We start from the raw sequence: 26,434 nt of genomic DNA on the forward strand, positions 1-26,434 counted from the left end.
ATACTACATTGACACTCAGCAAACAGATGTGCTCTCATCAGTCTCCCGCGGATCAATCAGCCCTCCTTCAAGCAATCCTCAGTGAACTACAACAACTCCGCGTCAATCAAGCTCTCACTGAACAAAAAGTAAGCTCCTCGTCCTGGCGGATGCTCAGATAAGCTCGCTGATTCAAATGGTGTGCATCCGCGTCGCTAGCTTGAATCTCTCGCACTCGCCCCCACTTCCCCTACTCCCTTACGACCCGAAGGCCTCTCCTCTCCCTCCTTCTCGGCTTTACCTCCTCCTGTCAGCACGAACGCAACAGAAACCACCCCTGCAGCTACTCCCTTCGTCAAAGCCGTCGATGAACCCCTTTCCCCTTCCCTCGTCGCTCGCAAAGACGCCGCTTCGAACGGATACTCTCAGCGCGTCATCCTCACAACCTACCCTGGTCAAGTCGGTATCAAACCGATTCCTTTGAACTGGGGAGCTGAGACGGCCGACACTCGTGGACCCATCGTCGCTTCTCGTCAACCGAATTCCCTCAAGATTCGCAACGCCATCGGAGCTTATGCTGGATCCTACTCAATCTACAAAGCTCTCGCGGCTGCAGCTGGTTTGATCGATCCGAATCATCGACCTGGTGAGCTTCTTTCGCTCTTCAGAAGTCTTTCCGTTTTGAATCGATTCAAAGCTCGGAACTAGCTGAGTCGAGCTTGTTACCAATCGATGCTGACTGGGATGTTGCATTTGTCGCGGTTAGACTACACCAACACTGAACCTCCTTTCGAAATCCCTCACAACCCGAACTGGGACGGCAAGCACAAAATTGTGGCGATTGATCCTTACGGTCATGTTGTTCAGACAGCTCACAAGAAATACCTCGACCAAGGCATCGACGTCCGTCCGACGATCAGTATCACGAAGGCTCATCTCAAGCTCAATGATTTCGACGAAGCTGTTCGAGCTGGAACTTTGAAAGTCGATGGCAAGATCGTAGTCAACACTCCAACCGATTGGATCAAGCAAAATCGCGAGGCTACCGAGGCTGGCAGGACCGCTCGAGCTGAAGATGATACTGCTGCGATCAAGTCTCTGAGCGGTACTTCGGATGCTGGTGTCGAAATCAACACTTCAAAGGTTGCACTTGAGCCTGTGTGGTGAGAAAGCCCTTCCCTCCCTCGTTTCGTCGATCTCCCGGTCTGATGATCCCATTTCTGCCCTCTCAGGTACCTTCCAGGTGTCGCTGAGCGCTTCGGTGTCAGTGAAGGAACTCTCCGTCGATGCTTGTTCGAAGAAACTGGTGGAGCTCATCCGGAACTCCTCACTCGTCACGACCTCAAAGTGTTCCTTCCTCCAATCGGTGGCATGACTGTCTACATCTTCGGTAATCCCGACTACCTTCGAGATGAGTCGAAAGAGCTTACATTGCGAATTCATGACGAATGTGAGTTTGTCTCTTTCCGTCGAGCTTTGACACTTGTCTCGCCAGTCCTGACTTTGACTCGTTCCTCTTCTTGATAGGTAATGGAAGTGATGTGTTTGGATCGGACATCTGTACCTGCAGGGTGAGTGAGCTTCTCCTCGACTTTTTTTTCGCGAGTTTCTGACCGATCTCTCTTTCAGCCTTACTTGATCTACGGTATCGAAGAGGCAGTCAAATGTGCACAGAGGGGTGGGGTCGGGCTTGTCGTGTATTTCCGAAAGGAAGGGAGAGCGCTCGGAGAAGGTATGTTGTCTCTCTGCGATCGGACGCTCCTACGCCACGCAATCTCCTGTCGAATTCGTTACTGACATCTCTTGGTCTGTCCAGTTCTCAAGTACTTGGTCTACAACGCGAGGAAACGAGGCGGAGACAATGCAGCAGATTACTTCCGACGAACGGAGTCAATCGTGAGTTCTCGCTCTCTTTCTCGAAGGAGGGACCTATCTCTTCTCTTTAGAAGGATATGTATTGACCTCTCTCATGCTCTTCCCCCCTTCATCAGGCTGGCGTCAAAGGTATGATCCCTCGTTCGTTCTCGTGGCCTGAGATTCGCACCGCTAATCCTCGTTGTATTTCCGCTTAAACAGATATGCGATTCCAAGTCCTCATGCCCGACGTTCTACTTTGGCTAGGTGTACGTCTCTTGTCCCTGTTCTGCCGATCGATTGTCGTCGTGATGGGGCGAGAGTGGCTGCGAACGAATCTCACTTCTTTCGATTCTCCGTTACTGACGGGCCTCGATTCGTCCCATCTGCAACAGATCAAGAAGATTGACAATTTGATCTCGATGTCTGATCTCAAGTACCAACCGATGTGCGTATTGATCCGTTCCAAGGAGTCCCTTTTTCTCGAGCGACGATCTCTACGAACAGCACTGACCACGCATTTGACGAACTTGATGACGACAGCGTCGACTCGGGGATCAAAGTCATTCGTCGTTACGAGCTTCGTGAGTTCTCCTCAGCGGAACCTCCTCCTTCTTCAGCGCTAAGCAGGAAAGACTGAACCTTCTCTTTTCGTGTCCGTTCAGCCGACGACCTCATCCCTCCCGATTCGGCTGTCGAGATCCAAGCGAAGATCGCTGCTGGCTACTTCTCGAATACCAAGGTTACCGACCTTACGAAGACCGCCGGACGTTTGTGGGAGGATATCGCGCATTGATGAGATCCTGGGACGATTCAGTTGATTACAGTAGTTTGTGCAACACACTTTCTCCGAGTCGATCAGTAGTCTTTTGGCAGTCTTCGCCGGATAACGAGAGCCGGGCCGTGCGAGAGCCCCCCACTTAGCGGACAAGTTCCGATCTGGCTCAATGTTCTTCCTCTCGTTCCCCACCTCTCCCTCTTTGCTTCGACGATACAGCAGTGTCGACTCCTTCCCGCTACTGTATACCTTACACCTGACCCGCCGTGTCGACTCTCGCCAGTCCCCTACAAACAGAGATCCGACTTTACCGAAACAACCTGCAATGTCCAGCGACGAGCAACCGAAAGAGGTATTCACGACGTCGAACGTCTTACTAGATGTCCTAGTTCAGGCTAACATCACTCATGCATTCGTCAAGTGAGCATACACGTTTTTCTGTTGAAATTGTCCCTTGTCGCTCACGACTTCTTTCCTTCGGTAGCCTCGGTTCTGATCATCCTGCCCTGCTTGAAGCGTTTGCGTCGAGACGGAAGTACAATCTGCCAACCCTGAAAATAATAACATGTCCAAATGAGGTGAGCTTGAACGTTTTCTCTTCTCCCCTCTTGTTCCCATTAGCTGACATCAATTCAATACTGCCTCTTTGCAGATGGTCGCCTTATCGTGTGCTCAAGGCTACGCTCAAGTCTGCAATAAACCCGCCGCAGTTATCGTTCACGTCGCAAGTCTGCTTCTTTTCTTCACGGAAGTCGTGAATGTCAAGCTCAAGTTTCCTTTCGATTCCACAGGATTGCGGTACCCAGGCTCTCGCAGGAGCCGTTCATAACGTCTCAACCTGTCGCGTCCCCTGCCTGATCTATGCCGGAGCTTCGCCTTTCTCACAGAATGGCGAGCTCGCAGGATCGAGAAACGAGTTCATTCACTGGCTGCAGAACGCCGTCGACCAACCTGCGATTCTTCGACAGTATATGAACCACGTTGGAGAAATTAGATCAGCAAAGAACGCTCAAGAAATTGTACTCCGAGCTCTACAATTCGCCTCATCAGAGCCCAAAGGTCCTGTCTACGTCTGGGCGCAGAGGGAGGCTACGGAAGAGCACCTAGATCCGAAGGAGGTACGGAACGTGCGAGCTCAGGAAGTATGGAGTCCACTCGAGCCGATCCCTCTCAGCAAGTCAGGTTAGTGTTCCCTCTCTGCCTGTTTGATCCGGTACTGAAACACTAACGTTTCTCTATCAGTGGTGAAACGTATCGTGGACGCTCTTTTAACGGCCAAGAGGCCCCTCATCGTAACCAGCTATCTTGGAAGAAACCTTCAGGCAGTCGAACAACTCGTCAAATTTGTCGAACTTCTCGCTCTTCCCGTCTTCCAAAGCTGTCCGACCTACGTCAATCTCCCTTACGAGTGCGTTATCTTCTCTCTTCCTTTTCGAGAATGCTGACCGACTCTCGCGTTTAGGTCGTATTGCCACGCCGGTCTTTCGCTCGGGGGAAAGAATAGTCTCGTCGAAGAAGCCGACGTTGTGCTCGTGATTGATTCCGACATCCCATGGTAGGTCATAGCTCGTGGCCCCTTGCTATCTCGCTTACCCCTTGGCCTCCTCACAGGGTCCCTCTCTTCACAAATCCCTCCCCCTCGGCTCAAATCTTTCATCTCGATTGCGACCCGCTCAAATCGAAGATGGCCTTTCACGCTTACCCTGCTCAACTACGGGCAAAGACGGACTCGGCCATCGCCGTCGAGCAACTTTTCGACTACGCTTCCTCCATTATGCTCCCTCAGGAAGAAATCGAAGCTCGACGTCGCAACCTCATCTCGACGCACAAGTCGCTCATGGACGACCTCCGCTCTCTCGAAGCCCCAGCAGCCAACGAGCCCGATCATCTCTCCGCTCCTCTCATCGTTTCGACATTTCGACGACTTACGAGAGCTCAACAGCTCAAGACTCGAACAGCAAACGAGAGCATCTCGAACTATCCACATGTCTGGAATCACCTCCTGCCTCGCGCCGGAGAAGTCATGACTTCTGGGGCGTCGAGTCTCGGTTGGGCGTTGGGCGCGGCGATAGGTTTCCAAATGGCCGGAGAAGCTCATCCCGAACTCCAGGCGGACTTGCAAGCCGTGTTCGTCGGAGACGGGAGCTTTGTCTTTGGTGTTCCTTCCGCAAGCTACTGGATCTCGAGACGTTACGACTGTCCGTTCTTAACAGTCGTCTTCAACAATGGAGTTCGTTCTTCTCATCCCTCTCTGTCGCGCGCAACGAGCTGATCCTCACAATCCTACTCACAGGGTTGGAAGTCTCCCAAGTTGTCCATGTTGGGAGTCCACCCCGACGGGCTCGGTTCTCGTTCTTCTTCGGCAGATCTCAACGTTTCGTTCGGACCGAGCGACGAGCTGAATCCCGATTATGGAGGAATCGCCGCGGCGGCTGGAGGAGCTTGGTCGAAGAAGGTGAAGAAAGTCGACGAGTTGGAAGAAGCGATGAAGGAGGCGATTAGGGTTGTCCTAGAAGAGAAGCGGTCTGCCGTTCTCGATTGTTGGTTGCCTCGTTTCTAATTTGAAAACTCATGAATATTGTATGAGAATGTTCAAAGTCATCGATCATTGACACCTTTTCGGGAGAGAGGCGAGAGAGGAGAGAGCGTTACGTCGAGTGACTCGAAGAAAGAAAGGGAAAATCGTTATTCGAAGGGTAATTCAGGAGGGTATCAAGGTTCGGGGGCGAAGCGAAGAAAGGGGAGAGAATACTGTATACAAACGAAGAAGGAGAAAACTTTCGACAAGAGAGGAGAGGAGAACAGAAAAAGAAAAGAACGAGTAAAGGAAAGGAAACAGGGTACGTGCATGCGAGGGGGACGACAAAAGGGGGGAGAGAGGGTTGAGGGATCGGAGAGGGACGCGAAGAGGGCGAGGAAAGATCTACTTTCGGAAGAAGCGAGAGGAAAGGTACGAAGATGAAACGAGCAGGGAAAGTAACATTGTCGCTTAAGCGAGGTAGTTGTATGTATCCCTAACGAACGACACCGAAAGAGCGTTAGTAAGCCTTATTGGAAAGAGACGGGCGAGGAGAAGCAGGCTCACCTTGCGTCGGAATCACGTTCCAAGTACTCCTTGTCGAGCAAAGTATCGATCGCCTTTTTGACGTCGGGCACGCGAGGTTGGAACCTAGCCTTGAGTTGATCGATAGTCTCGGCGATGAGTTGCTGATGTTTGAGAGTTTTGCGAGACTTCATGATTCGGACGATCGCGGCTTGAATCATCAATTTACGATCTTCATCGACGTGCTACAGGGTCACACGCAGTCAGTACACGAGCGTCGCATCGTTGCGTAGTGGAGAAGGAGACGAACCTTCATGACTGCAGCCGATTCTTGTTTTTGTTCAGCCTTGATCGGAGCGTTCAAATTGACCTTGATCTTTTTCGATTTGAAGCCCAAGTTCAACTCATAGTTGCCATCCTTCAACTCGATTACCTTCATCTTCGTCAGGATCTGTAGGACGGGCTTCAAAGTTTCGGCCGACATTCCCGTTCCAGTTTGGATTTCTTCGTAAGTGAGCGAATCGGAGGTGTTGAATTGAAGGAGGATACAAGCTTGATAAGTCGAAGTGACGAGCATGTACTTTTGAGGAGTGTAGAGAGTACGAAGTCTGTCGGAAAGAGCGATAACTCGTCAGTCTCGGGTGGAAAAGACACGATCGAGGAGGAAAGAATGGAAACTGACTCGTTACGACAATGTTGCCAGATCCAAGACAGCTTCCTTCCAGAGTGCTTGTTCATGTAGTAGGCTTCGAATCGTTCCTTCGTCTTGACGAGTTCTGCGGGCATGTTGAGGTTCGTCGTAGGAGCAGAGAGAGGCCAAGCTGAAGTACCGAGAACTTGGATCGTAAAGTCGACTGCAGAAGAGAGACCGATTCACCTAGTCAGTCATGATGCTCAAATGACACATAAAAGGAACTGACCAGTGAGATCGGAATCGTCGTGAGTTTGTTGCATCTTCTCCTTGAATTGAGCGTTCGTATCCTTGTTGATCGACATGTCTTGAAACATCCTCTGCAACTTGCTCGTGTATTCGAAACCGCAAGCGTCCTTGAGTTTACCGATCATCGAAGATTCGGCGTCTTCCGAAGCAGAAGTTTCTCGAATGAGTCGATTCGCCAACATTTTCGAGTAGAACTTTTGGAACACGTCCTTGTCTTCGATGTATTTGAAGATCGTCATCTGAGTCAAACCCGAAGAAACACAATGTCAGTCTTTTTGTGCACGAATGAACCATTTGAGGAAACCGTTCGAGAGAGATGGCGTACCGTATCGGTGAGAGCTTGTTCCATGTCGGAATCTTCAGTTTGTTTGTTACTCTTCCTGAGTAGAGAATCGGTGTATTTCGCGAGAAGTTCAGGGGATTTGTTCGGGGACGAACAAGCCTTGTTTCGATTGACGAATTCACGACAAGCCTGCAAGTACCACGCTCGATTCAGTCAGCTCATGCACGTTGCCTGTAGAAGGGGAAAAGGGAGCTCACCCTATCGAGACTAGCGACAAAAGTTTGATCACCTTTGAAAGCTTTTCCAACCAATTCTCCATTCTTCTTGTGTACCGCCAACAGACTATCGACGTACGCCTTTGGTTCGACTGCACCACTCGCATCTTCCTTCGCAGCTCCATCTTTCCCGTTCGCTTCCGTCGCGGCTGAACCGACACAACGTTCGACAGATTCGAGTCCGGCTTTTTTGACGTGTTTCTCGAATCGTTCTCGGAGGGGGTCGAGTCCAGAGGGGATACGAGAGAGAAGGAGGTACATCCTTTGAAGATCTGCTTCTTGTTCTTGATCGAGGAGCTATCCTCAAACGGAGAGGGATCAGGTCCCGATCGAAAGAGAAAAATCGAGAGTTGACTAACCCTTTGGAACTCTTCTTGCATCAATTCCGAATGGTTCTTGACCAAGACTTCCTCACATTTACTGACCAAACCCTTCCTCGTCGAATTGTGCAAATACAAATCGACTCGGTTCTCTTCTTCTCCTAACCTCGTTTCAGCCTTCTTCATGTACTCAGTGACCGAGTTGTCTCCGATGAATTGTTCAGATTCGGCTTTGTAGTAGGTTTCGGTTGCGGCAAGGAAAGGTTTCTCGAAAGCTTCGCGGTAGATGTCGAGGTTTTGTCGGTTTGAATCAGTTTCATCGAGTCCGAGCGCGACTGAACGAGAGAACTGATTGTTAGCTACTGGGAGATTCGGCGGAGTCTTAGAGAGAGAGAAGAGAACTGACCGAAAGAGTCCATGACCTTTTTGATCAAATCCGTTTCAATCGTTTCTCCATTCCTTTGTTGTTCAATCAACTTCAACACCGCGTTCGTCAACTTGAGTTTCTGTTGTACGTGGGTGTAGAAGTGATCTTTCCACGTAACGAGCGAAAGCTGTCATCAGATTCCGATCTCAGTCAGTTTACTTGACCTGAATTTCTGTCTGGAATGAGGAGGATGCTGACGATGTAAATGAGGTAAACGTTCTTCCTGCCTTCATCCTTTTCACGTTTGACCCAATGTCGGTTCAAGTAAGTGAACAATCGATGAACATAAGTCGCTCCGTTGGTGTACCTTTCCCATTCTTTCACGTAGTAACGAAGGAGTGCTTCATCCGAGAGATCTTCCGCCGCCTATCTCACACTCGAGAGTCAGTGAGACATAAGGAGAAGAAGCGAGAGGGACGAGAGACTCACAGCTCTGACATCCTTCAAATGATTGATCCAATACTGTTGCAAGTTCTTGTACAAATCCGCTCCCATCAAATTCGCTCCACCTTTCATACCGTCCTGATCGTCAGCCAGCTCTGTCACGACTCGAAAAGGAGAGAGGAGAGAAGAACTGACTCCTTCCAGATCCGCCGGATGAAACTCCCAAAGTATCATTGATTCCACCTCCCGCTACATTCATTCGTGAACTAGTACAGTAGTTGTACGCTACCGTGTATAGCTACACCACAATTCGCATCGAAGCTTGTCAGCAAGAGAGGGGGAGAGAGGAGGAGGGAGGGAGAGCGGAGTGTGTGGACTCACTTGCATGTATTTTTGGTACGATAGACCTTCGGTCAATCGAGTCATGAGGAGGTCTATCACACATCGAGTCAGTATAACAGCCAGTCGATCGTGGAAGGGAGAGGAGGCGACGATGAGATGAGAGAATCAACTACTCACCGACTCCATCTTGTAGGAACGACCAAGTAGCTGTGAGATCTACTCTCACATGGATCGTTCGAACGAGTCAGTACATTGAAGCAAAGGAGCGAGAGGGAGAAGAGTGAACGAACCTCTTGAATCAGGTAGATTCGGTTTCGCAGCTGGAGGCATCGTCTACACGCAAGAGGTGTGGTTAGGATTGTCGTGTACGACTCAGGTTATCGCCTTCACTCACTGAGAAAGTCAAGTGGTGATGAGGAGACAATGAGTGAGTGAGCTCGCGCGACGACGACTTCCTCTCTCAAGCTTTGAACTTTTCTGCCCCGAACGGGAGGGATACGAGACTATATCAGGGCTACTCGCACTGGAATCAGCGCTCAAAAAGAAAGTGCCAAATTCGCTCCCCACTTCGACAAGCTCTTCATTCCTTCTCCCTCTCCCTCTACCCTACTCCAGCTCTACCCCGCTTAGCGATGTCCGATCTCCTACAAGAACGTCTCTCCGCAGCGTCCAAATTCCTCCTCCAATCCCCTCCAGGCGAAATCAACGACGTCTTTACCGATTTACGTTCGCTCGTTTCCGACGCCCAACAACTCGAACGATCCATCCTACCCGCTCTGAAACAGTACAATCTAGAACAATACATTGTCGCGACCCTTCCAGGTCAATCAGGGGGAGGAACGGGAGGTGAGAAAGTCATCGTCACTCCAGACTCTCGGCTTTCGACGACGAGGACGACGAGCGAGGAGGAGGGGAGTGTGGAGGAGAGGCACGTAGATTATAGGAGAGGAATGTCGTTCGCTTTCGATCATATGAATTCCGTCAGTTTCCCTCTCTCCCTTCCTCTCTCTCTCCCTCTTAGCAGAGGACTGACCTCCCTCCCTCTTTTTACTGGTTCAGACGGCTTCGGATCCTCAACCAATCCCTTCTTCCTCCCAATACGACCAAGAAACCCTCTCAATTTTCTCCTCAATCGATCCCTTGTTCCAAAAACACGTCGAAAACCACTACAACGACGGAGTTTGTTCCATCTACCCTTTATCAGATGATCGATACCCTCAATCAGAACCTCAACCTAAAGAACCTGTCGTCAGTGAATCGAAGGGAGCTGAAGAAGGAGGAGGAGTTGCTGGGACTTTGGCGGAAGGATTACCGGAGAATGAGGAGGAAAGCGCGAAGGTAGCGGAGGAGACGGCGGAAGCTGCTGAGGAAGCTATTAAGGAGGACGAGGTTCCCACGACAGAGGGCGAAGGAGAGGGAGTCTCTGAGGAGAAGGAGGAGGGAGTGATTGCGATGGATTTGGGAACTCCAGCAGCTGGGAACGAACCTGAGGATATACAAGAGGAAGGAGACCAAGAGGTGGTAGCTGGAGAACTGGAAACTATCGCGAGTGTGGAAGAACCCAAGAAGGAGGTAGAGAGACCTCCGAAGACTTCGAGGTTGTTTGGATTGTACCTCGTCGGGAACAAATACAACCCGAACAACTACTGGTTAGTCTCCTCCCTCTTCTAATCCCGCATAAGACTCTTTTCTGACAAGGAGTGTGAGATAGGACTGGGAGATGGAGGTCCAAATACGTGGTCGACTACGAAACTGGTAAAATCGATGGAACCGCCATGATCAACATTCATTACTACGAACAAGGTTAGCTCTCTCGAGTTCCCTCCTTTTTAACTCCTGACTGACACTGTCTCGACTCTGTAGGAAATGTTCAACTCTCGACGACCCTCCATTCTTCCTCTCAACTTTCCCCTTCCCCTTCTCCCGAGCAAATCATCGCTTCGCTCAAATCCTCCGAACAAACCTTTTCCTCCTCACTCGCTTCGACGTATTCCGAGTTGTCGGAAGAAACGTTCAAGGGATTGAGGCGGGCGTTACCGAAAACGAGGAGTAAAATCGACTGGAATAAAGCGGCGGGATATCGATTGGGAGCCGAGTTGGGAGGAGCGGGTCAATAGATTCTTCAAGCGGAAATTCATACATACGTTCTCTCCTGTTGTTTGCATTGAGGAGCTTTCTGGTCTCGAGTCTGCTCGGACTTCACTCCGGAGGAAGGAACTTGCGAATCCGCTTTTCCCCACTCAGTCTTCCCCTCTTGCCTCACTCTTCCCGCGCCCTCTTCTCGCCTTTGTTCATTCTACTAATCAGCAACGCAAACCGTCTATCTCCTCCCTCCTCGCTCGAACTCGAAAGAAATGTCAGCTCCTTCACCGTCGTCTCCTGGACCTCCCCGCCCTCAACCTCACGCTCGACTACCTTACAAGACTGTCGACGGCCATGAGATCCACCTAGAAGTCTACCTGCCTTCATCCGATCAAGTCTCGTCATCTTCCGATCAATCAACTTCGAACAGCAACAGCGGATCTCTTCCCGTCTTTGTCTGGCTTCACGGAGGAGGTGAGTGAGAGCTGGACGCTGCAGTCACCTTGAGCTTATCTGACTGATTTTGCTTTCCATTCACGGCAGGATGGTTCGATGGAGCCGCATCAGATTTTAGTCTCCCAAACATTCTCCCCGTTCTCGCGAGAGGCTGGGCATTCGTTTCGATGGAATACAGATTGGTACCTCAAGTCAAGCTGGAGGATTGCGTGCAGGACGTTAAGGATGGATGCGAGTTTATTAGGAGTGGGGAATTGGATAAAGCGTTAGGAGGGGGAAAAGTGGATGGGGAGCGTTTAGCAGTGAGTGGAAGTAGTGCAGGTGAGCTCTTACTTTCAATCCTCGTTGACCTCGGGAGGCAATGAAGCGTGAGGAGGAGGGAGAAAGAGAAGTGACAATCTTGCGAAACTCTCTTTTCCCTCTCTTTCCAGGTGGTGCACTCGCAATCTTCGCATCTTACACCATGTCCCCTCCACCTCGTGTCGTCTTCCCTCTCTATGCCGGCTCCGACCTCTCCTTCCCCTCGTTCCATTCGACCGTCGCATTTCCTTCCGGTCAGATCGCTCATTCCGAAGTTTCGACTCATTTAACCCTCGACGGTCCCATCGTATCGCATTCCCCCGCTCAAGTCGACTTCAGTACGATGGTCGCCGAGGGTAGGACTCGAGCGTGCTTCTGGGCGCTTCAGGAAGGGAAAGCGGTTCAACTTTCGATCCCTGGGATCTCTGAAACGAATCCGACGGAGGATCCTCTACTCGATCAGTTCATCGCGTCGAAGTTGGTGACCAAGAACACTCCGCCGACTGTGTTGGTGCATGGAACGGGCGATATGATGATTCCGCTCGAAATCAGTCGAAAATTGTACGGGAAATTGAAGAAGGAAGGGATCGATACAGTCCTACTCGAGGAGGAAGGAGCGAACCATGGATTCGATCTCGTACCGGGAGTGATCGGGGATGAGAAGAGAATGAAGGTGTTCAACGATGCTTTGGATTTCGTCGCAAAGTATCTTTGAAGAAATGAACTTATCTTTGTTTGACTTCGACCTCGCTCTCTCAAGCCTTCTTCGCGCGGCTGGTGTAACTCTCTCAAGCTCGTTGAGCTCTCGATTCCTACCGGTCGCTGCTCGGGGAATGCTATGAAGGGTATCTGCCTTTGCCAACCGACAGCCTCGACTTGAGTAAGCTCCTCTTCTCTCGTTTACTTCTTCTCGGAGAATCAGCTAACTTTAATCTAGGTGCTACCTCCTCAGGCAATCTCGGGACCCGGAACGGTCCGCTAGGACCTCCTCGTTTCAAGCTTGATCTTCCGTCCCATTGTTCTCGGAACTTCCGCCCCTTCAGCACGTACTCCGACTCAGCGAAAGTATGTCGCACATGAAAGTCATGGGCCGGACAGAGAGCTGGGCTGGAGGACTTGCACTTCGTCGCCACCGAGAGCTCGAACCTCCCTCCTTCTTTTCTCTAATCTTTCGTTTGATTCTCTCGTCTTCGACTCACAACGCGGTGCAAGTTCCAAGACTTCAGTGATTTCGATCGGATTCGCTTCCTCCGGTCGTAACAGCTCGAAACCTTGCGACTTGACTTCGTTGTTTCTCTCTCTTTTCTCCGTCTCTTCTCCTGTCCACGTTCTGGGAAAATGAGCGCAATTATCGGTAAGTCTCGTTCTTTCCCTTGGTCTTATAACATGGACTGTACTGACGTCGCTTCCTCGCCTTTTTTCTCTCGCCTCTCCTGTTCTCCCTCTCATCCCCTTCCCGAATTCTACGACGTTGTCCAACAATGTGCAGAAGGACTAGTGGGCCCCTTTGTCATCGCCTCAGGTAAGCTAGGCTCTCATCCGAAAGCGAGAAGCTCGTCTCCTGGCCACTAACTGTAATCTCCTGACTTTTGGTAGTCGTCTCGGCCCTTTTCGCCGGAGTCACCCTCACTCAGGTTTTTCGGTACTACACCAGCTTTCCGAAGGATAGGATTGGGTACAAAAGTACCGTCTGGTCACTCCTCGTGCTCAATTTGACTAATACTGCTCTCAGCGTGTGAGCACTCTTCATCTTCTACTTCGCAACCATGTTCTGAAATGTCGACACTGACATTGCTGCCTCTCTCGATAAGCTGGACGACCTGGGATTGGGTGAGTACTTTCGCTTTCGCATCTCAACCTGTCACGCTCGTTGACATTCGATCTTGCTTTCGACAGACCGTCGTGAACTTCGGGAACTACAAACATCTCGCCATCATTCCCTGGTCTTTCGGAGTAAGAAGCGTTAATCTGAACCGTCAGTGCCGAATTCGTTCGCTAACTTCGAGTCCTCCCTCACTCTCGCCTCTAGATCTCTCAAGTCATCTTTGGCATCTCAGCTTCAATCGTCCGAGGCTTCTACGTATATCGAGTCTGGATCATTAGCAACCGCAAAAACTTCTACGTCCCGATTTTGATCATCCTTCTCTCGCTCGCGAGTCTCGCTTGCGCTCTCGGAGGAGCAGCCATCATCATCAAGAAGAAATACTTCACGGCCTTGAATGAGTCGAAAATCGGGGTCAGCGTGTGAGTCTCTGCTCATGTTCGTTCGCCCTCAAACTGAACTGACTGGCTTCCCACGTCTTGTTCTACCTCAGCTGGCTCGCTTTGTGAGTTTCCCTCGCCACTCACGCTGCTCACAGGTTCTCCTTTGACGTCTCTCGATGCTGAACAGAGCCACGGCAGCAGACGCTACGATTACGGCTTCGCTAGTTTATTACTTGGCGAGGAGCAAAAATGGCGGGATTCACTCGACGAATAAGTATGTTGACCTCAGACCACCACATCTCTTCCTGGAGCTGATCCATCTCTTTACAGTCTCATCAACAAGCTCATCGAATTGATCGTCTCGACAAATGGACTCTCGGTGTTGACTGGACTAGTCACGGCAATCCTTTTCTGGACGCTCAAGGCTCCATGGCACATCGCCACGAACGCGATGCTCAATTATGTCTACACTTTGTCACTCCTCGTCTCGCTCAACGCCCGACTCGAGCTCGAACGACGGATCAACAACCCCTCTTCTCGATTCGAATCGCACGGCCTTACGGAGCTGACATCGACTGGCGGGTCGACGATGGTGAAAGGAAGTGGAGCCGACGTTCAGAAGAGATTCGGGAAGAAAGATCTGAGAACCGCTCTCGGTTTCGGACGTGAGGATGTTCGGCTCGAATACAACGAGAACCGTCGGAATGGGGTCACCAGATCATTGGGAGAAGGAATCCAAGTCGTCACTCAGTAAGCAACGGCTCTCTCTCGCTCTCGCAAAGCGTCCGGCTGTTGATCGAGCTCATTTCGTCGAAACAGCCAAACGGTCGTGACTGACGGAGAGAACGGCCCAGCTTCGACGACTTATCTCTCGACTCCAACTTCTGAGAAGGGCTATTACTCGAACGAGAAGGAGGAAGAAGCGTCGACTGAGCGAGAGGAGCGTCCTCGAGGCCAAACGAATCATTTTGCCAACGATCTCCAACACCGATGATAACATTAGTGGCTTCTCTCCGTCTCCAAGGGTTTGGTTGTTGGTTCTTAACTCTCTCTCTTCTGTCTCGTGTCACCCCATGCTGATATGCTGTATAACTTTCGTTATCGCAGAGTCGATCTCCTCCTCTACTTACTGACAATCGTTCTGGATGAGAGAATCGAACCCCCTTCGTATTCGCCATGTCACTCGGGTTTAATCTTCTCGCGACAGATCTCAGTGGTTGCTCGGAGGAGGGGTTTGGCAGGCGATCGCGAGAGACGAAAATCATGTTTGGCGGCGAGCTCATTTGCCTCGATTACCTTTCGTTCACCACTCCGCTCCGACGCGATTATTGTTCGAGCTACTATTAGCGTCCAGTCGCATCGTAGATCTGGGGCGATTGTCGAGCGACTTCGCCCTGCTGCGAAATCCGAAGCTGATTCCCCTTGACCTTCAACATCTCATCGCCTCGACCCTTACTCCAGCCTAGACGCACAGCTCGCCTTTCAAGATTGACATCAACACGCGAGGAGCTCGTGCACGAGTTCCCTTTCTCCTCCAACTCTCAACCTCGATCCCCTTCAACGACTCAACGACCTGATCCGCGCCTCGAACGACGTCACCCGAGGACTCAGATGGTGTATCCGAGCTTACATGAGGCCTGTCAGCTTCGGCCCGGCTACGTACAGAGTTGTTTTCCCCTTGATCTTCCAAACTTCGTTACTCCTTCGGCCTCACGCTGTAGCTAGAACTACGCTCGGAGGTACTCTCTGAGTTCGGTGTCTATCGCTTACAATCGAGCTTGCCGCGCTAAGGCTGGGGTAAAAGTTCAATTCGTCCCTTTCTCTCTGTCTCTCGTTCCTCCCCTTCTGCCGCACGAGACTTGTTTCACCTCTATCCGATCAACCTTACGCGGCACTAGAGCTTACTGCTACTGGGGAAAGTCGTCAACGTCGCAGGGCGTCGAGATTGTTCCCTTTGCCAGCTCTCGTCTGGAAAGCTATCGCTCAGCTAGTCGACAAAGGTAGATTGACGCAACTACCTCTTCGTTCGGTCTATTTTCTCTCGCTCGGTTGTTCTCAAGATAGCGCGGAAGACGACTCGTTCGCATCGCGCTTGTCTCATTTCATATCTCTCTCTCTCTTGCATTCCCTCCTTCTCTCATCCTAGCGCACAGCAAATTGACATGGGTGCATTCGGTAAGTCGTTCACCTCTTCTCTCTTTCACTCTCGACTTCTCTCATCGCTCACTTTCTGCTTCTTCCATAGATGGTTCGGTCGGAGCTTTCGTGATTGGAACCGTTTTCGCCTGCTTCTTGACGGGCATCACCTCGGCCCAATGCTTTCAGTGAGTCTGCTTCTATTTCGGACTCGACCCAGTTAGCTGACAATCATCCCGTCTCTCACAGGTATTATCAAAACTTTCCAAAAGATCGACTTCTCTACAAGAACCTCGTAGCGGGCCTCTTCGTGCTCGACACGGCTCATACGGCTGTCTCGATCTACACTATCTGGGATTGGTGCGTCGCAAACTACGGAGACGTCCAACATCTCCTCGTCAGCCCTTGGTCTTTCGCTGTCGACCCTATCATGGTCGGAATCGTCGCTTTTACGTGCCAAGGGTTCTACGCCTACAGGGTCTGGGTCGTTGGTAAGCGACAGCCCGTCATCCCGGTTCTCGTCGTCGTCTTGGCGTTCCTCTCGTTGGGCTTTGCGCTTGGAGCAACTGTCACGATTATCACCAAGCGCGAATTTGCGAAGTTCCAAAGCTACACCTGGGGTGTATCGGCGTGGCTGTGAGTCCTTTCTTTCACGCGCATTCTCTCAGAGTTCAGAGAGAACTGACGCGATTCCGTTTGCAGCGCTTTGTGAGCGAATCTCAAAGTCTATGCTCGGCCATCCCTGAATTGCGGCGCTGATAGCCTTCTGCTCTACAGGGCTGCCCTCTCGGATGTCATCATTACAGCCACTCTCGTCTACCACCTCAACAGGAGCAAAACCGGCCTCCTCCAGACGAACGTACGTTCTTTTCTCCTCTCGTTTTCGAGGATCGCTCTTCTCGACGGCCTCTCCTATCCCTGATGGTCGCTAACTCCGCTCCTCGCTTCAGTCGATTCTCAACCGACTAATCGAACTCGTGATCAGTACGAACGGTCTCACGGCAGTTGTCGCGGTGATCGATGCGATTCTCTTCGGCACGCTCTCGACATCGTGGCATGTCAGTTGCAACTTGGCACTTCCGAAGGTGAATCAACGCTCTTGTCGATCTCGGGCTCTCCCGAAGCGATTCTCAATTCGCTAACTCTTTTCTTCCCATTCGTCACGTTCACAGCTTTACTTCAACTCGCTCCTCGTTTCCCTCAACGCGCGTGTCGAACTTGAGCGTCGCCTGATTCAGACGAGCAGTCGTCACGAGACTCATAGACTCGACGATCTTCCCGCTGGTCAAGCTTTAACTCGGAACGCCGGTACGAAATCTCAAACCGATGTCAGGACTGCTCTCGGATTCGGAGCCGAGGATTGCGATCCCGATCTCGCTTACGCTGCACGCAAGAACGCAACGAGATCCGGAATCCATGTGACAACTCAGTGAGCTTTGTTCATTTCGCTTTCCCTGCCCTTCGGATGCAGTTCAAGCCTTTTCGATGACTACGATGCTGATCAACATCTTTGACGATTCGCAGTCAAACGGTCATCTCCGATGGAGGCGTTCAATCTACGACGTATCTTCCTTCCGCCGATTCGTCCGAAAAAGACCTACCTTTCTACAACGAGAAGGAACTCGAAGCATCTCGAGCGGCAGCGGCATCCCCTATCCGAACGACTCATTTCTCCCCGGAGGTCGAGAGGGCGCAAAGGTTCCCGGGTTAGACAATTTCCGATGTGCTGGTCAATCCGTTGGTATGTAACGCTCGTGCTTGACCCTCTCTAACCTTTCACAACGAGAGCCTTGGGAAAAGTAAGCACCAATGAGGCCATGTCAGTTTACGGAAGAGATGAGCTTCGGAAACCCCTTTCGTTCTCGATCTCGTCCTACCACGCTCTGGAGGGTACGAGCTCACTAGCCCCCGCGAGGTCGCGTAAGTCTCTGACGGAGGATGGCAGCCCGAGTTCCTGGCCGATCTCAATCTGATTGCCTCGACCCGTCGTCCTCGCGGTGCTTTTCTGCATTAGAACGAGTAAGCTCCTCTTACTTTCTCCTCATTCTGCTCGGAGAGTCAGCTGACCGCAATCTAGGTGCTGACTCGGTAGGCTAGTCGAGAATCGAGAAGGGAACGCTAGGACCTCCTCCCTTCAGTCCCATTGTTCCCGAAACTCCCGCCTCTTGAGCACGCGCTTCGAATCAGTCGGAAATTCGTCCTTGCCTCCGCCTTCAAATCACCATAGTGGGTAGAGAGCTGTGCTCAGAGCACCGGGTTTTCGTCGAGCCCGAATGCTCGAGCCCCCTTGATTCCTTGCTTTCGCCTCTCATCCCTCCACTCGCAGATTGCGATTCGCGACCTCGCCCAGTCGTCTCTCCCTCTCCTTCACACCTCTCGCCTAGTCCAGCTTCGGCGACGGAAAATGAGTCAAGCAGCTGGTGAGTCACTCGCTACTGTCCACTATCCCTCGACGACTGGACTTGACGACGCTTTGCTCATCGATCGGAAGCTACGGAAGGTCTCATCGGTCCTTTTGTCATCGGATCAGGTGAGCTTGGCTCTATTTGACTCGGAAACTCGGACTTCGCGCAACTCACGTCGGCTTTCGCTAGTTCTCTCTTGCCTCTTCGCCGGAGTCACCATCGCACAAGTCTTCCAGTACTATTCCAACTTCCCGAAGGATCGTATCGGATACAAATGCACCGTCTGGTCACTCCTCGTGCTCAATTTGACGAATACGGCGCTCAGCGTGTGAGCTTTCTCCGCTTCAAACCCCTTTCGGACGGCGACGTTCTGACGGTCGACCTGCTATCTTTCTCGATAAGCTGGAATACTTGGGATTGGGTTTGTCCTTTCGTCCCTCCTCCTAGGCACCGAACGCTGGTTGACGATGGGTACCGATTGCAACAGACTGTCGTCAACTTTGGGAACTACCAGCATCTCGCAATCGTCCCTTGGTCTTTTGGAGTGAGTAGATCTCGAGCTCTTCGGTCAATTTGAAGTCAATGCTCCGCTAAGCTATCGCGAATTTTGGTCCCCTCTGTCGTTGTCAGGTCTCGCAAGTACTCTTCGGCGTCTCAGCATCGATATGCCGAGGCTTCTACGTATACCGAGTCTGGATCATCAGCAACCGCAAAAATCTTTATCTCCCGATTCTGATTATTCTTCTGTCCCTCGCAAGTACCGGTTGTGCTCTCGGACGGGCAGCCGAAATCTTCATCATGAAGTACTTTGCGGCTTTCACTGATTCGAAAGTCAGAGTCACCGTGTGAGTTCCTACTCACTTTCCTCAGATTGGAGTTTCACCGACATAGTTTTCTTTTGGTTTATTCCTTCCCAGGTGGCTTATTCTGTGAGTCCATTTCGCCATTTTGGGGTTCAGTAGACTCTCACCTGACGCCTCTTGACAATGAGCAGAGCGATAGCTTCAGATGCGACAATCACGGGCTCTCTAGTTTACTATCTCATCAAGCGCAAGAACGGTGGTCTTCACGCTACGAACTCGCATGTTGACCTCATACTACTTAGCTGACTAGTTTCTTCGAGCTGACGCTTCCTTTCGTAGGCTCATCAACAAGCTGATCGAGCTAGTTGTTTCGACGAATGGGCTGTCGGTTTTGACAGAGTTGACGACGGCAATCCTTTTCTGGACGGTCAAGGCACCTTGGCATATCGCCACGAACGCCATACTCATCTACGTCTACACGCTTTCCCTCCTGGTTTCGCTCAATGCGCGAATCGAGCTCGAACGACGACTCAATAACCCGTCCGGATCGCATGGTCTCGTCGAGCTTACGTCCATGACTGCCTCGACTACCGCCAAAGACAATGGAGGACAGAATGATAAGAAGTTACGAAAGAAAGATCTCAGAACGGCACTCGGATTCGGTCGTGAGGATGTTCGGCTCGATTACAATGACTCTGGGAACCGTCGAAATGGAGCTATTCGACCATTGGGAGAAGGGATTCAGGTCGTTACCCAGTACGTACCGTCTCTTCGGTCTACAAGTTGCGAGCTGGTGAACTGAGCTCTTTTCGTCGAAACAGTCAAACGGTTGTCACAGACAGGGAGAACGGCCCAGCTTCGATGACTTATCTCTCGACTCCAACTTCTGAGAAGGGCTATTACTCGAACGAGAAGGAGGAGGATGCCTCGATCGAACGAGAGAATCATTCTCGAGGCCGTTCGACTCATTTTGCGGACGACCTCGATAAAACGTCCCTTTCGTAGCTCTTGTCTCGTCTGTCCTTTGTCCTTTTGTAACCTCATGCCATTATGCTGTATGCCTTTGTCTCTCGGCTGTTCGCGAAATCTATTCTCATCATCGTGTCTCGTCACCACTTGCCCTTCTGATGCGAGACGGTGGAAACCCCTTAGCGTGAACAGTAGCTTTGTTGCTTCCCTTTCATCTTTCATCTCCGCGCAAAGTCTCACGCTTTGACGAAACTTCCCTTTGTTCTCCTCCTCCGGGCCATTTTTCTCCTCGACTTGAATCTCCTACTTTCTGTTTCATCTTGTCTTTCGCACACACGCACACACGCTCTTTCCTCCGACCATGCTCACATCCTTGACTTCCCTCCTCGCCGTCGCTTCGACTTTCACCTCTCTCGCCACTGCGCTCCCAGCTCGACTCCCTTCCGATCCTTCTCTCTATCCTTCGGAATCCGATCTTCTCCCCCGTGGGCCCTTCATTCTACCTGGCTCGTCCTTTACCGGCAGCGCGTACCAAGGAGTTCAATGGGGAAATCGCACGTTCCAAGCTCAAGACTACTTCCCTTGTACCGACCTTGGATGGGACCCTTGGTTCGGTATCCACCACTGGTGCCCGAACAAATGGTACGACAACAAGGAGTTCGAAGCTCAACCCGGAGTTGCTTGCCCGAACAATACGATCTCGGGAGAGGGAAGTAGCTGGGTTTCCATCTCGGATGTCTTCGTGAGTTCTCTTCCTTCGCCTTCTCTCTGACTCGCCTGAACTCACCCGAGATTGACCAATTCCTGCCTCGTCACAGCTCAACAAGAATGGATCGCTCCGCAAGCATTGTGGCAAGAAGGTGACAGTAACGGTTAACAATACGACGATCGAAGCTGAAATCCGTCGATCTTGCAACGGAAAGACGGCCTGTACCGGGGAGAACGCGATTGGCTTGTCGCCGTTTGCTGCGAAGGAGTTGGGAGTTCAGAATGATCTGTTGAAGGGGAAGGAAGTGTCCTGGACCTACGTTGGAGCGTAAAGGAACTTGCTAGTCAATTCTGTTTCATTCGTTTATCATAGTTGCATTATATTCCGTTTCGCATCTCGTACATCCGACGGAGAGACCGAGAGAAAGCGATAATCGTAGTCGAGGCTTCGAAATTAGGCGAGACTTCCGAACGGTAGATACGGCAGCGATTAAAAAGGCGTCTAGAACCCTGCAAGGTTGCTACCAACGTCGTATACGTGTTTGTATATGTGAAAATTGATTCGACCGGTTTCGGATGGATCGGTCGGCAGGAGGTGCGCTTGAAGCTTGGAGTTTGGCTGCGAAATCGGAAATCTCTCTTGAGGCTCGGAGGTCTGGAAGCGGTGAGTCTTGCAGCAATGGGACGTAGAGGGGGAATATACAGAAATGGGTATAGAGGTCTTGAAAAAGTATATGTTTCGTTCTAACGAGCTGCCATCGCGCTGTCGAAGAATGAAAACGAGGGGGTCAGTCATCTGGAATCGTATCAAGCTAGCGTCAAGGGTTAAAGCTACTGACTTGTTCCTCGTGAGATTGTCGATATCTACGGAAGCATGGAATGGAGCTGGAGTTAGCTTTCTGCCGTCCTCCCAAGTGAGAGAGACGGAGGAAAGGAAAGACTTGCAAGTTTGTAGGGTTTCGTTATCGGATTTCAGCTTCGTCGCTTCTCCTTGAACTTCCGATACTCGTTGTAAGAGAGCTGCAGTCATGTTGTCAGTCACAGTCAGCCTCATTGTCATGGAGGAGAGAAGGGAAGCGGAGCCGAATGTGGAGGAGGGAAGCGGAACCCTCACCTCTCAATCCGTCTTGCTTCGATATGATGTCCCTAGAATCAGTCGCACAGTGTGTAGATCAGCTTATCGTGCTCGGCTTGAGGAGAGCAGGGGTACTGACTTTACGAGTTTCTCCTTCTCGATCACATCTGAAGCGTCTAAGCCAATATCTTCTCCCTGTTCTTCTGTCGAGGTGATCGGTTTACCCCAAGCATTGTCTGCGTCTACTGAATTGGCGTGAGGTCTCGACATTGTTGATCAAAGAAAAGCGATCATTTCTCTTCCTCTTCCATTCTCCTCACTCAACCTCGTACCAACTGCCAGAAGACGACGAAGGAGAAGGAAGAGATGCCAAGTTTTGATTCAGCGACGTATCTACGAGGATTAGGATGGTCAGGACCCGGTTCTTCTCTCAACAATGATCCTTCTGGTCGATCAAAACCCATCACTGTCGCACAGAAGAAGACTCTATCGGGAGTAGGAAGGGATAGGGATACTGCGTTCCCTTGGTGGGAGATGGTATTCAGCTCAGTAGCTGGTAAAGTCGGAGGTGAAAAAGTACGGCCTTTCATCTCTCTCTCCCTCTCTCTTTCTGTACTGATTCGAGCTGTCTTGACTGTAGGTTGATCATCATAGAACATCAACTGGTATTTTGTCGCATCGACCACCACCTGCGAAATCTACAGCTTACGATTCAATGAAGAAGAAAGAAGGAGGAGGAGGACTCAATATGGACGCTATGGCAGTAGCCAAGCTCGAGATGGCTAGGAGACAGTTATACTCCGGCTTCATGCGGGGAACGAAGATGAGTGGCACGGTAGAAGAGGAGCTGGTCGAGGAGGAAGAGAGCGAAATTGAGGAAAAGGAAAACAAGAAACGAAAGAGGGATTCGCGAGCAGATTCAGACGACGAGTCGAGCTCAGATGACGAGAAGAAGCAGAAGAGGAAGAGGACGGAGGAAAAAGCAGAGAAGAAACGTCTCAAGGAGGAGAAACGAGCGAAACGTGAGGCAAAACGATTGGCAAAGGGGAAAGGGAAGGAGTCGGACAGCGATCTCGTCATCGTAGAATCGACGACCACGACCTCGACCACCGTCACTCCCGTCGAATCCGATTCATCAGCAACAAAATCGAAATCTGAACGAAAAGCCGCCAAGAAACTCGCAAAATCTCTTCTTTCCCTCCCTGCACCTCCCCCGGTCTCCAAGAACTATCTCTCCCCTGAAGAATCGATTGCGGAGGAAGAAAGGGCCTATCAAGAAGCGAAAGCGGCTGCGAAAAAGGCCGAGAAGGAGGAAAAAAGGTTGGCGAAACTCGTCAAGAAAGCTTTGAAGGAGAAGGGAAAAGGCGTCAAGGCTACCTAGATTTGAGAGTACGGTTAATTAGACGTCTGCTAGCGGGTATGAAGGAGGTATTTCTATTCATGTTGTGTGTCAATATCGTTTTGTTTTCCGTTTTACACTTTCTTTCACCGATTGAACTACGTAGAACGGCCGCCACTGTTTCTGGCAATTACTTGCAGTTGACGAAGCCCATCAATGCATGCGGTGGTGTTGAGGTCACAGCGCCTCAGGGTAAATCTCCGCTGTTAGATCAGCCAAAATTGAGCGAAATGGTTGAAGCGAGTCGTAATTCGTTTTCGGCTCTTTCTTCCGCGCACGGAGCAGTGCGGGCTCGATGTCACTTCAGAGACAAGTACCGACGGTTTCAGACTTCAACTCTCTAACTGTCAGCGCCGTCTACTCTTGCATTTTCTCCTCCGTTTCTCCATCTCCTGTACCTTTCCCCTCTTCGCTCGCACTAGTTTCTTCTCCCTTCGTCTTCTCCGCCTCCTTCATGATCTCATTCAAGAATTCCTCTACGCCTTCCTCCCCTCTCTCCATCCCCAAACTCCTCAACACGGGTCCCGTCGCCCCCGTCCTCAAAGCACGATCCAACGAACTCGTCGATCGTTTGAATTCGGGCGAAGTTAACGCTCGAATAAGTGAGGCACGTTGGGTTGCGGGAGTCGAGGAAGGGAGAGAGGGTGGGAGGAAGGAGGAGAGATGGGAGAGGGAGGAATCAGGGAGGGAGGAGATTAGGGAAGTGAGAGCTGAGGAAGGTAAGACGTCGGGGAGAGTGAATTCTGATGCGTCACGAAGAGACAGAGGATCAATACACGAACTATGGGAATGGAGGGAGAAAGGGCTCGTACCGGGAGCTCCGCCGGAGCCACGAAGCGCAGATTGTAAAGCTTGCATTTCTGCTCCTCCCGACGAAGACGAACCAGCTTTGTTCCCGGAAGCAGCTCTGAACGCAGAGAGGATGTTTTCCAGTTGAAGGGCTTGTTGACCGCTTACTGGAGGAGGTCCACCTCGCGCTGAAGCCTGAGGAGCCGAGGAAGAGGAAGTCGATGCGACGGGACTAGACAGGCAAAGAAAGCGAAAGATTCAGTCACGACTCTCAGGCGATTCGAGCTCTCTCGCGTAGAAAGGGATAAAAGAACTAGGTTACAACAAACACAACGAAGAAAACGGGAATATTGGGTTTTTTGAAAACTCACGCAGCCTCTTCTACTTGCATTCCCGAACCTTCCTCCGCTCCGGTTGCTTCCGCTTCTTCACTCCCGATCAACTCGTTGACTTTCTTGGTACGTTGCTCGAAATCTTGTTCAGTCAAGCCTTGATCTTGATGCCAAAAGAAGTGTCGCGCCGAGGAAGAATTGAATTTAAGTACCGATACTCGATGTTCCTGTTTGATCGATCACGTCGTACGTCAGTACAGAGACTCAAGGTAAGATGCGTGTCAGACTAACCTTGTTTGCGACGGCAAAGTGAGCATCGCCCGGAAAGATGATGAGATCCTCCAACACTGACGAACTCGAGAGATCCTTGTAACGGAAATGTAACAGATCGTCCTCTTCTTCCAAGTAGATCAATCTGCGCGCGTAAAGAAAGATTAGGTTGATCGGTTTGATGACGAGGAGAGAGAAGGGAGATACTGACCCTCGATCAGGGTTCGAGACTACTTGGTTCGTTTGTCCTTCCCTGAAGGATCTTCCTGCTTTGAACTGGAGTAGAGGAGCCATGCTTTCGAGTGTATAGGGAGGAGAGAGAGCGAACTTGCATCTTTCCCTCTTTCTCATCACTCGGATCGGCTCGACGACCTTCAGCAACCACGTGAACCTCAGGGGAGACCTCAAACCAGCTCAAGGAAGCTCTCGTCGCCCTTGCTCTCAATTCGAGCGCGCTCTTTTCACGGACTCGAACCGCTTGATCTCTCCCTCCTCTTCCGACCTCTCTGTTCGACCATGGCGAGTACTCAACGGGTCAAGAAACCCAAACTTTCTCTCGACAAAGTGTATGGACCGCAACCGAGCTTGGAAGGAAAGTATGCGACGTCGGTGAGTTAGCTCTCTTTCTCTTGCTCTGTGCTTTTCTTCTGTTGTTCAGCTCATCGAATTTGATCATGCAGACGAGTTTCGTCAGGATGTATCGTGCATATCAGTGGACGAGGGGGTTCGACGTGAGGGTCGGCAACGATCACCCTCTGTCGAGCACTACTTTGTGTTGCGCAACTCATCAGTTCGTTTCTCCTCTATTCGCACTCGCTCGAGCGTGCAGCTCACTCGTAGTCCGCCCCCTTAGGGAGTGCCGTTTCTCAATTACCGCACTGTGTCACGTCTTCGACGATCCCAAAAAAGATCAAGGGCCGATTTTTGGGAAACAAGGATTTCGAATTTCCGGCTCCTTCCCCTCCGATCCGCAACCCTTCGCTCCTGATCACTCTCACAACGCCCCTTACGAACCCATGAATGTCGCAGAAGAGAACGCTCGTCGCGCGAACCTTTCCCCCATGGATGCTTCCCTCGAAAACCCTCCGCTCGTTCGAGTTCGAGAAGCGAAAGGGTTTGCTTCCGAAGCGACTCCGATGCCTGAAGATACTTCAATGTCGTCAGTGTCTTACAATGGAGGTGGAGGAGGAGCCTGGTCGGGGGGAGATCGAAGGAGTTCGAATGGCCCCGAACGAATCAAACGTGAAGCAGGCGACGATTTCCCAGGTCCTCCTGTCTCCCGTCGTCGCGTCGGAGACTCGTCTCCTCCACCTCCAGGCTACGTATCGGCTGCCCCTCCTTTATCGTCTTCGAGTCATCAACGTCCTCCTCCTTCGTCGGCTTACTACAACCCTTCTTCTCCTGCGACCACTCTCGCTCCAACTCCCGTATCCGTCTCTAACCATACTCCCACTCCCGCTCCTTCGACCAGTTCTTCCTCCTCGATCGACGCTTCCCTCGCTGCTACTCCCCTCGGATCCTTCCTCCTCGAGATCGCTGAATCTTTCCGCAAAATTCTTCCGAACCTTGACGCGGCCGACATCCCGTTGAGTACCAACCCTCAAGAACTGATTGATCTCGACGTCGACGACAAGGCGATCTGGGAACTGTTCCAACAGGTCGAAGGATGTGGCATCGCTCTTTGCGCTTTGGCGAGTGAAGGGGTTCGAGCCGCGAGGAAGAAGAGTGAGAAGGAACCGGGACAAAAATTGAGGCCAAAGATCATTGCCGGACTTAGGGAATCGAAAGTGAGGGCTTGGACTAAGAGGGTAATTGCTCGAGGGGAGCAACAACTAGCGCAGGGAGGGAATTCGATGAATTTTTAGAAAAGGGAATTCTCG

The 26,434-nt window shown here is 51.2% G+C and overlaps 13 protein-coding genes across 13 annotated transcripts; 10 read left to right on the plus strand and 3 right to left on the minus strand.

Moving 5' to 3' along the window:
* Window positions 1-26: 26 nt before the first annotated feature.
* JCM6883_006166 (uncharacterized protein) lies at window positions 27-2,629 on the plus strand (the record flags this gene model as incomplete). The annotated part of the gene is made up of 12 exons (XM_076632707.1): window positions 27-128; window positions 199-625; window positions 746-1,142; window positions 1,212-1,429; window positions 1,507-1,550; window positions 1,609-1,711; window positions 1,796-1,875; window positions 1,971-1,995; window positions 2,056-2,102; window positions 2,229-2,281; window positions 2,377-2,417; window positions 2,499-2,629. The coding sequence occupies 12 exons, from the start codon at window positions 27-29 to the stop codon at window positions 2,627-2,629; spliced, it is 1,668 nt and encodes a 555-aa protein (XP_076487334.1).
* A 307-nt stretch (window positions 2,630-2,936) lies between these two features.
* JCM6883_006167 (uncharacterized protein) lies at window positions 2,937-5,171 on the plus strand (the record flags this gene model as incomplete). The annotated part of the gene is made up of 8 exons (XM_076632708.1): window positions 2,937-3,031; window positions 3,096-3,189; window positions 3,264-3,335; window positions 3,403-3,793; window positions 3,854-4,019; window positions 4,074-4,166; window positions 4,223-4,841; window positions 4,905-5,171. 8 exons carry the CDS (start codon window positions 2,937-2,939, stop codon window positions 5,169-5,171), a joined length of 1,797 nt encoding a protein of 598 aa, XP_076487335.1.
* A 429-nt stretch (window positions 5,172-5,600) lies between these two features.
* JCM6883_006168 (cullin family protein) lies at window positions 5,601-8,955 on the minus strand (the record flags this gene model as incomplete). Its single annotated transcript, XM_076632709.1, has 15 exons — window positions 5,601-5,625; window positions 5,697-5,899; window positions 5,965-6,262; window positions 6,337-6,508; window positions 6,575-6,833; window positions 6,920-7,066; window positions 7,135-7,449; window positions 7,512-7,807; window positions 7,879-8,026; window positions 8,098-8,265; window positions 8,329-8,408; window positions 8,479-8,581; window positions 8,665-8,717; window positions 8,803-8,841; window positions 8,916-8,955. 15 exons carry the CDS (start codon window positions 8,953-8,955, stop codon window positions 5,601-5,603), a joined length of 2,346 nt encoding a protein of 781 aa, XP_076487336.1.
* A 302-nt stretch (window positions 8,956-9,257) lies between these two features.
* Window positions 9,258-10,742, plus strand: CAP1 (Cap1p; the record flags this gene model as incomplete). Its single annotated transcript, XM_076632710.1, has 4 exons — window positions 9,258-9,605; window positions 9,685-10,274; window positions 10,337-10,428; window positions 10,489-10,742. 4 exons carry the CDS (start codon window positions 9,258-9,260, stop codon window positions 10,740-10,742), a joined length of 1,284 nt encoding a protein of 427 aa, XP_076487337.1.
* A 237-nt stretch (window positions 10,743-10,979) lies between these two features.
* JCM6883_006170 (uncharacterized protein) lies at window positions 10,980-12,178 on the plus strand (the record flags this gene model as incomplete). Its single annotated transcript, XM_076632711.1, has 3 exons — window positions 10,980-11,181; window positions 11,251-11,484; window positions 11,595-12,178. The coding sequence occupies 3 exons, from the start codon at window positions 10,980-10,982 to the stop codon at window positions 12,176-12,178; spliced, it is 1,020 nt and encodes a 339-aa protein (XP_076487338.1).
* Window positions 12,179-13,239: 1,061 nt separating this feature from the next.
* On the plus strand, window positions 13,240-14,662 carry JCM6883_006171 (DUF6534 domain-containing protein; the record flags this gene model as incomplete). Its single annotated transcript, XM_076632712.1, has 7 exons — window positions 13,240-13,293; window positions 13,360-13,416; window positions 13,493-13,707; window positions 13,779-13,790; window positions 13,856-13,942; window positions 13,999-14,418; window positions 14,488-14,662. 7 exons carry the CDS (start codon window positions 13,240-13,242, stop codon window positions 14,660-14,662), a joined length of 1,020 nt encoding a protein of 339 aa, XP_076487339.1.
* Window positions 14,663-15,830: 1,168 nt separating this feature from the next.
* JCM6883_006172 (DUF6534 domain-containing protein) lies at window positions 15,831-17,515 on the plus strand (the record flags this gene model as incomplete). The annotated part of the gene is made up of 8 exons (XM_076632713.1): window positions 15,831-15,843; window positions 15,914-15,992; window positions 16,054-16,440; window positions 16,507-16,512; window positions 16,582-16,663; window positions 16,755-16,889; window positions 16,977-17,233; window positions 17,329-17,515. The coding sequence occupies 8 exons, from the start codon at window positions 15,831-15,833 to the stop codon at window positions 17,513-17,515; spliced, it is 1,146 nt and encodes a 381-aa protein (XP_076487340.1).
* A 2,071-nt stretch (window positions 17,516-19,586) lies between these two features.
* JCM6883_006173 (uncharacterized protein) lies at window positions 19,587-20,017 on the plus strand (the record flags this gene model as incomplete). The annotated part of the gene is made up of 2 exons (XM_076632714.1): window positions 19,587-19,768; window positions 19,834-20,017. 2 exons carry the CDS (start codon window positions 19,587-19,589, stop codon window positions 20,015-20,017), a joined length of 366 nt encoding a protein of 121 aa, XP_076487341.1.
* Window positions 20,018-20,342: 325 nt separating this feature from the next.
* JCM6883_006174 (uncharacterized protein) lies at window positions 20,343-21,021 on the plus strand (the record flags this gene model as incomplete). The annotated part of the gene is made up of 2 exons (XM_076632715.1): window positions 20,343-20,723; window positions 20,800-21,021. 2 exons carry the CDS (start codon window positions 20,343-20,345, stop codon window positions 21,019-21,021), a joined length of 603 nt encoding a protein of 200 aa, XP_076487342.1.
* A 412-nt stretch (window positions 21,022-21,433) lies between these two features.
* On the minus strand, window positions 21,434-22,034 carry JCM6883_006175 (uncharacterized protein; the record flags this gene model as incomplete). Its single annotated transcript, XM_076632716.1, has 5 exons — window positions 21,434-21,452; window positions 21,529-21,553; window positions 21,635-21,709; window positions 21,804-21,835; window positions 21,904-22,034. The coding sequence occupies 5 exons, from the start codon at window positions 22,032-22,034 to the stop codon at window positions 21,434-21,436; spliced, it is 282 nt and encodes a 93-aa protein (XP_076487343.1).
* A 96-nt stretch (window positions 22,035-22,130) lies between these two features.
* On the plus strand, window positions 22,131-23,145 carry JCM6883_006176 (uncharacterized protein; the record flags this gene model as incomplete). Its single annotated transcript, XM_076632717.1, has 2 exons — window positions 22,131-22,340; window positions 22,405-23,145. The coding sequence occupies 2 exons, from the start codon at window positions 22,131-22,133 to the stop codon at window positions 23,143-23,145; spliced, it is 951 nt and encodes a 316-aa protein (XP_076487344.1).
* Window positions 23,146-23,520: 375 nt separating this feature from the next.
* Window positions 23,521-24,848, minus strand: JCM6883_006177 (uncharacterized protein; the record flags this gene model as incomplete). The annotated part of the gene is made up of 5 exons (XM_076632718.1): window positions 23,521-23,906; window positions 23,976-24,184; window positions 24,324-24,511; window positions 24,576-24,699; window positions 24,766-24,848. The coding sequence occupies 5 exons, from the start codon at window positions 24,846-24,848 to the stop codon at window positions 23,521-23,523; spliced, it is 990 nt and encodes a 329-aa protein (XP_076487345.1).
* A 222-nt stretch (window positions 24,849-25,070) lies between these two features.
* JCM6883_006178 (uncharacterized protein) lies at window positions 25,071-26,419 on the plus strand (the record flags this gene model as incomplete). Its single annotated transcript, XM_076632719.1, has 3 exons — window positions 25,071-25,163; window positions 25,235-25,344; window positions 25,408-26,419. The coding sequence occupies 3 exons, from the start codon at window positions 25,071-25,073 to the stop codon at window positions 26,417-26,419; spliced, it is 1,215 nt and encodes a 404-aa protein (XP_076487346.1).
* Between the last annotated feature and the right edge of the window lie 15 nt (window positions 26,420-26,434).

Source organism: Sporobolomyces salmoneus, assembly GCF_050403485.1.
Source record: "Sporobolomyces salmoneus JCM6883 DNA, S_salmoneus_JCM6883_v1_ctg29, whole genome shotgun sequence".
In the NCBI taxonomy this organism is placed as follows: Eukaryota; Fungi; Basidiomycota; class Microbotryomycetes; order Sporidiobolales; family Sporidiobolaceae; genus Sporobolomyces; species Sporobolomyces salmoneus.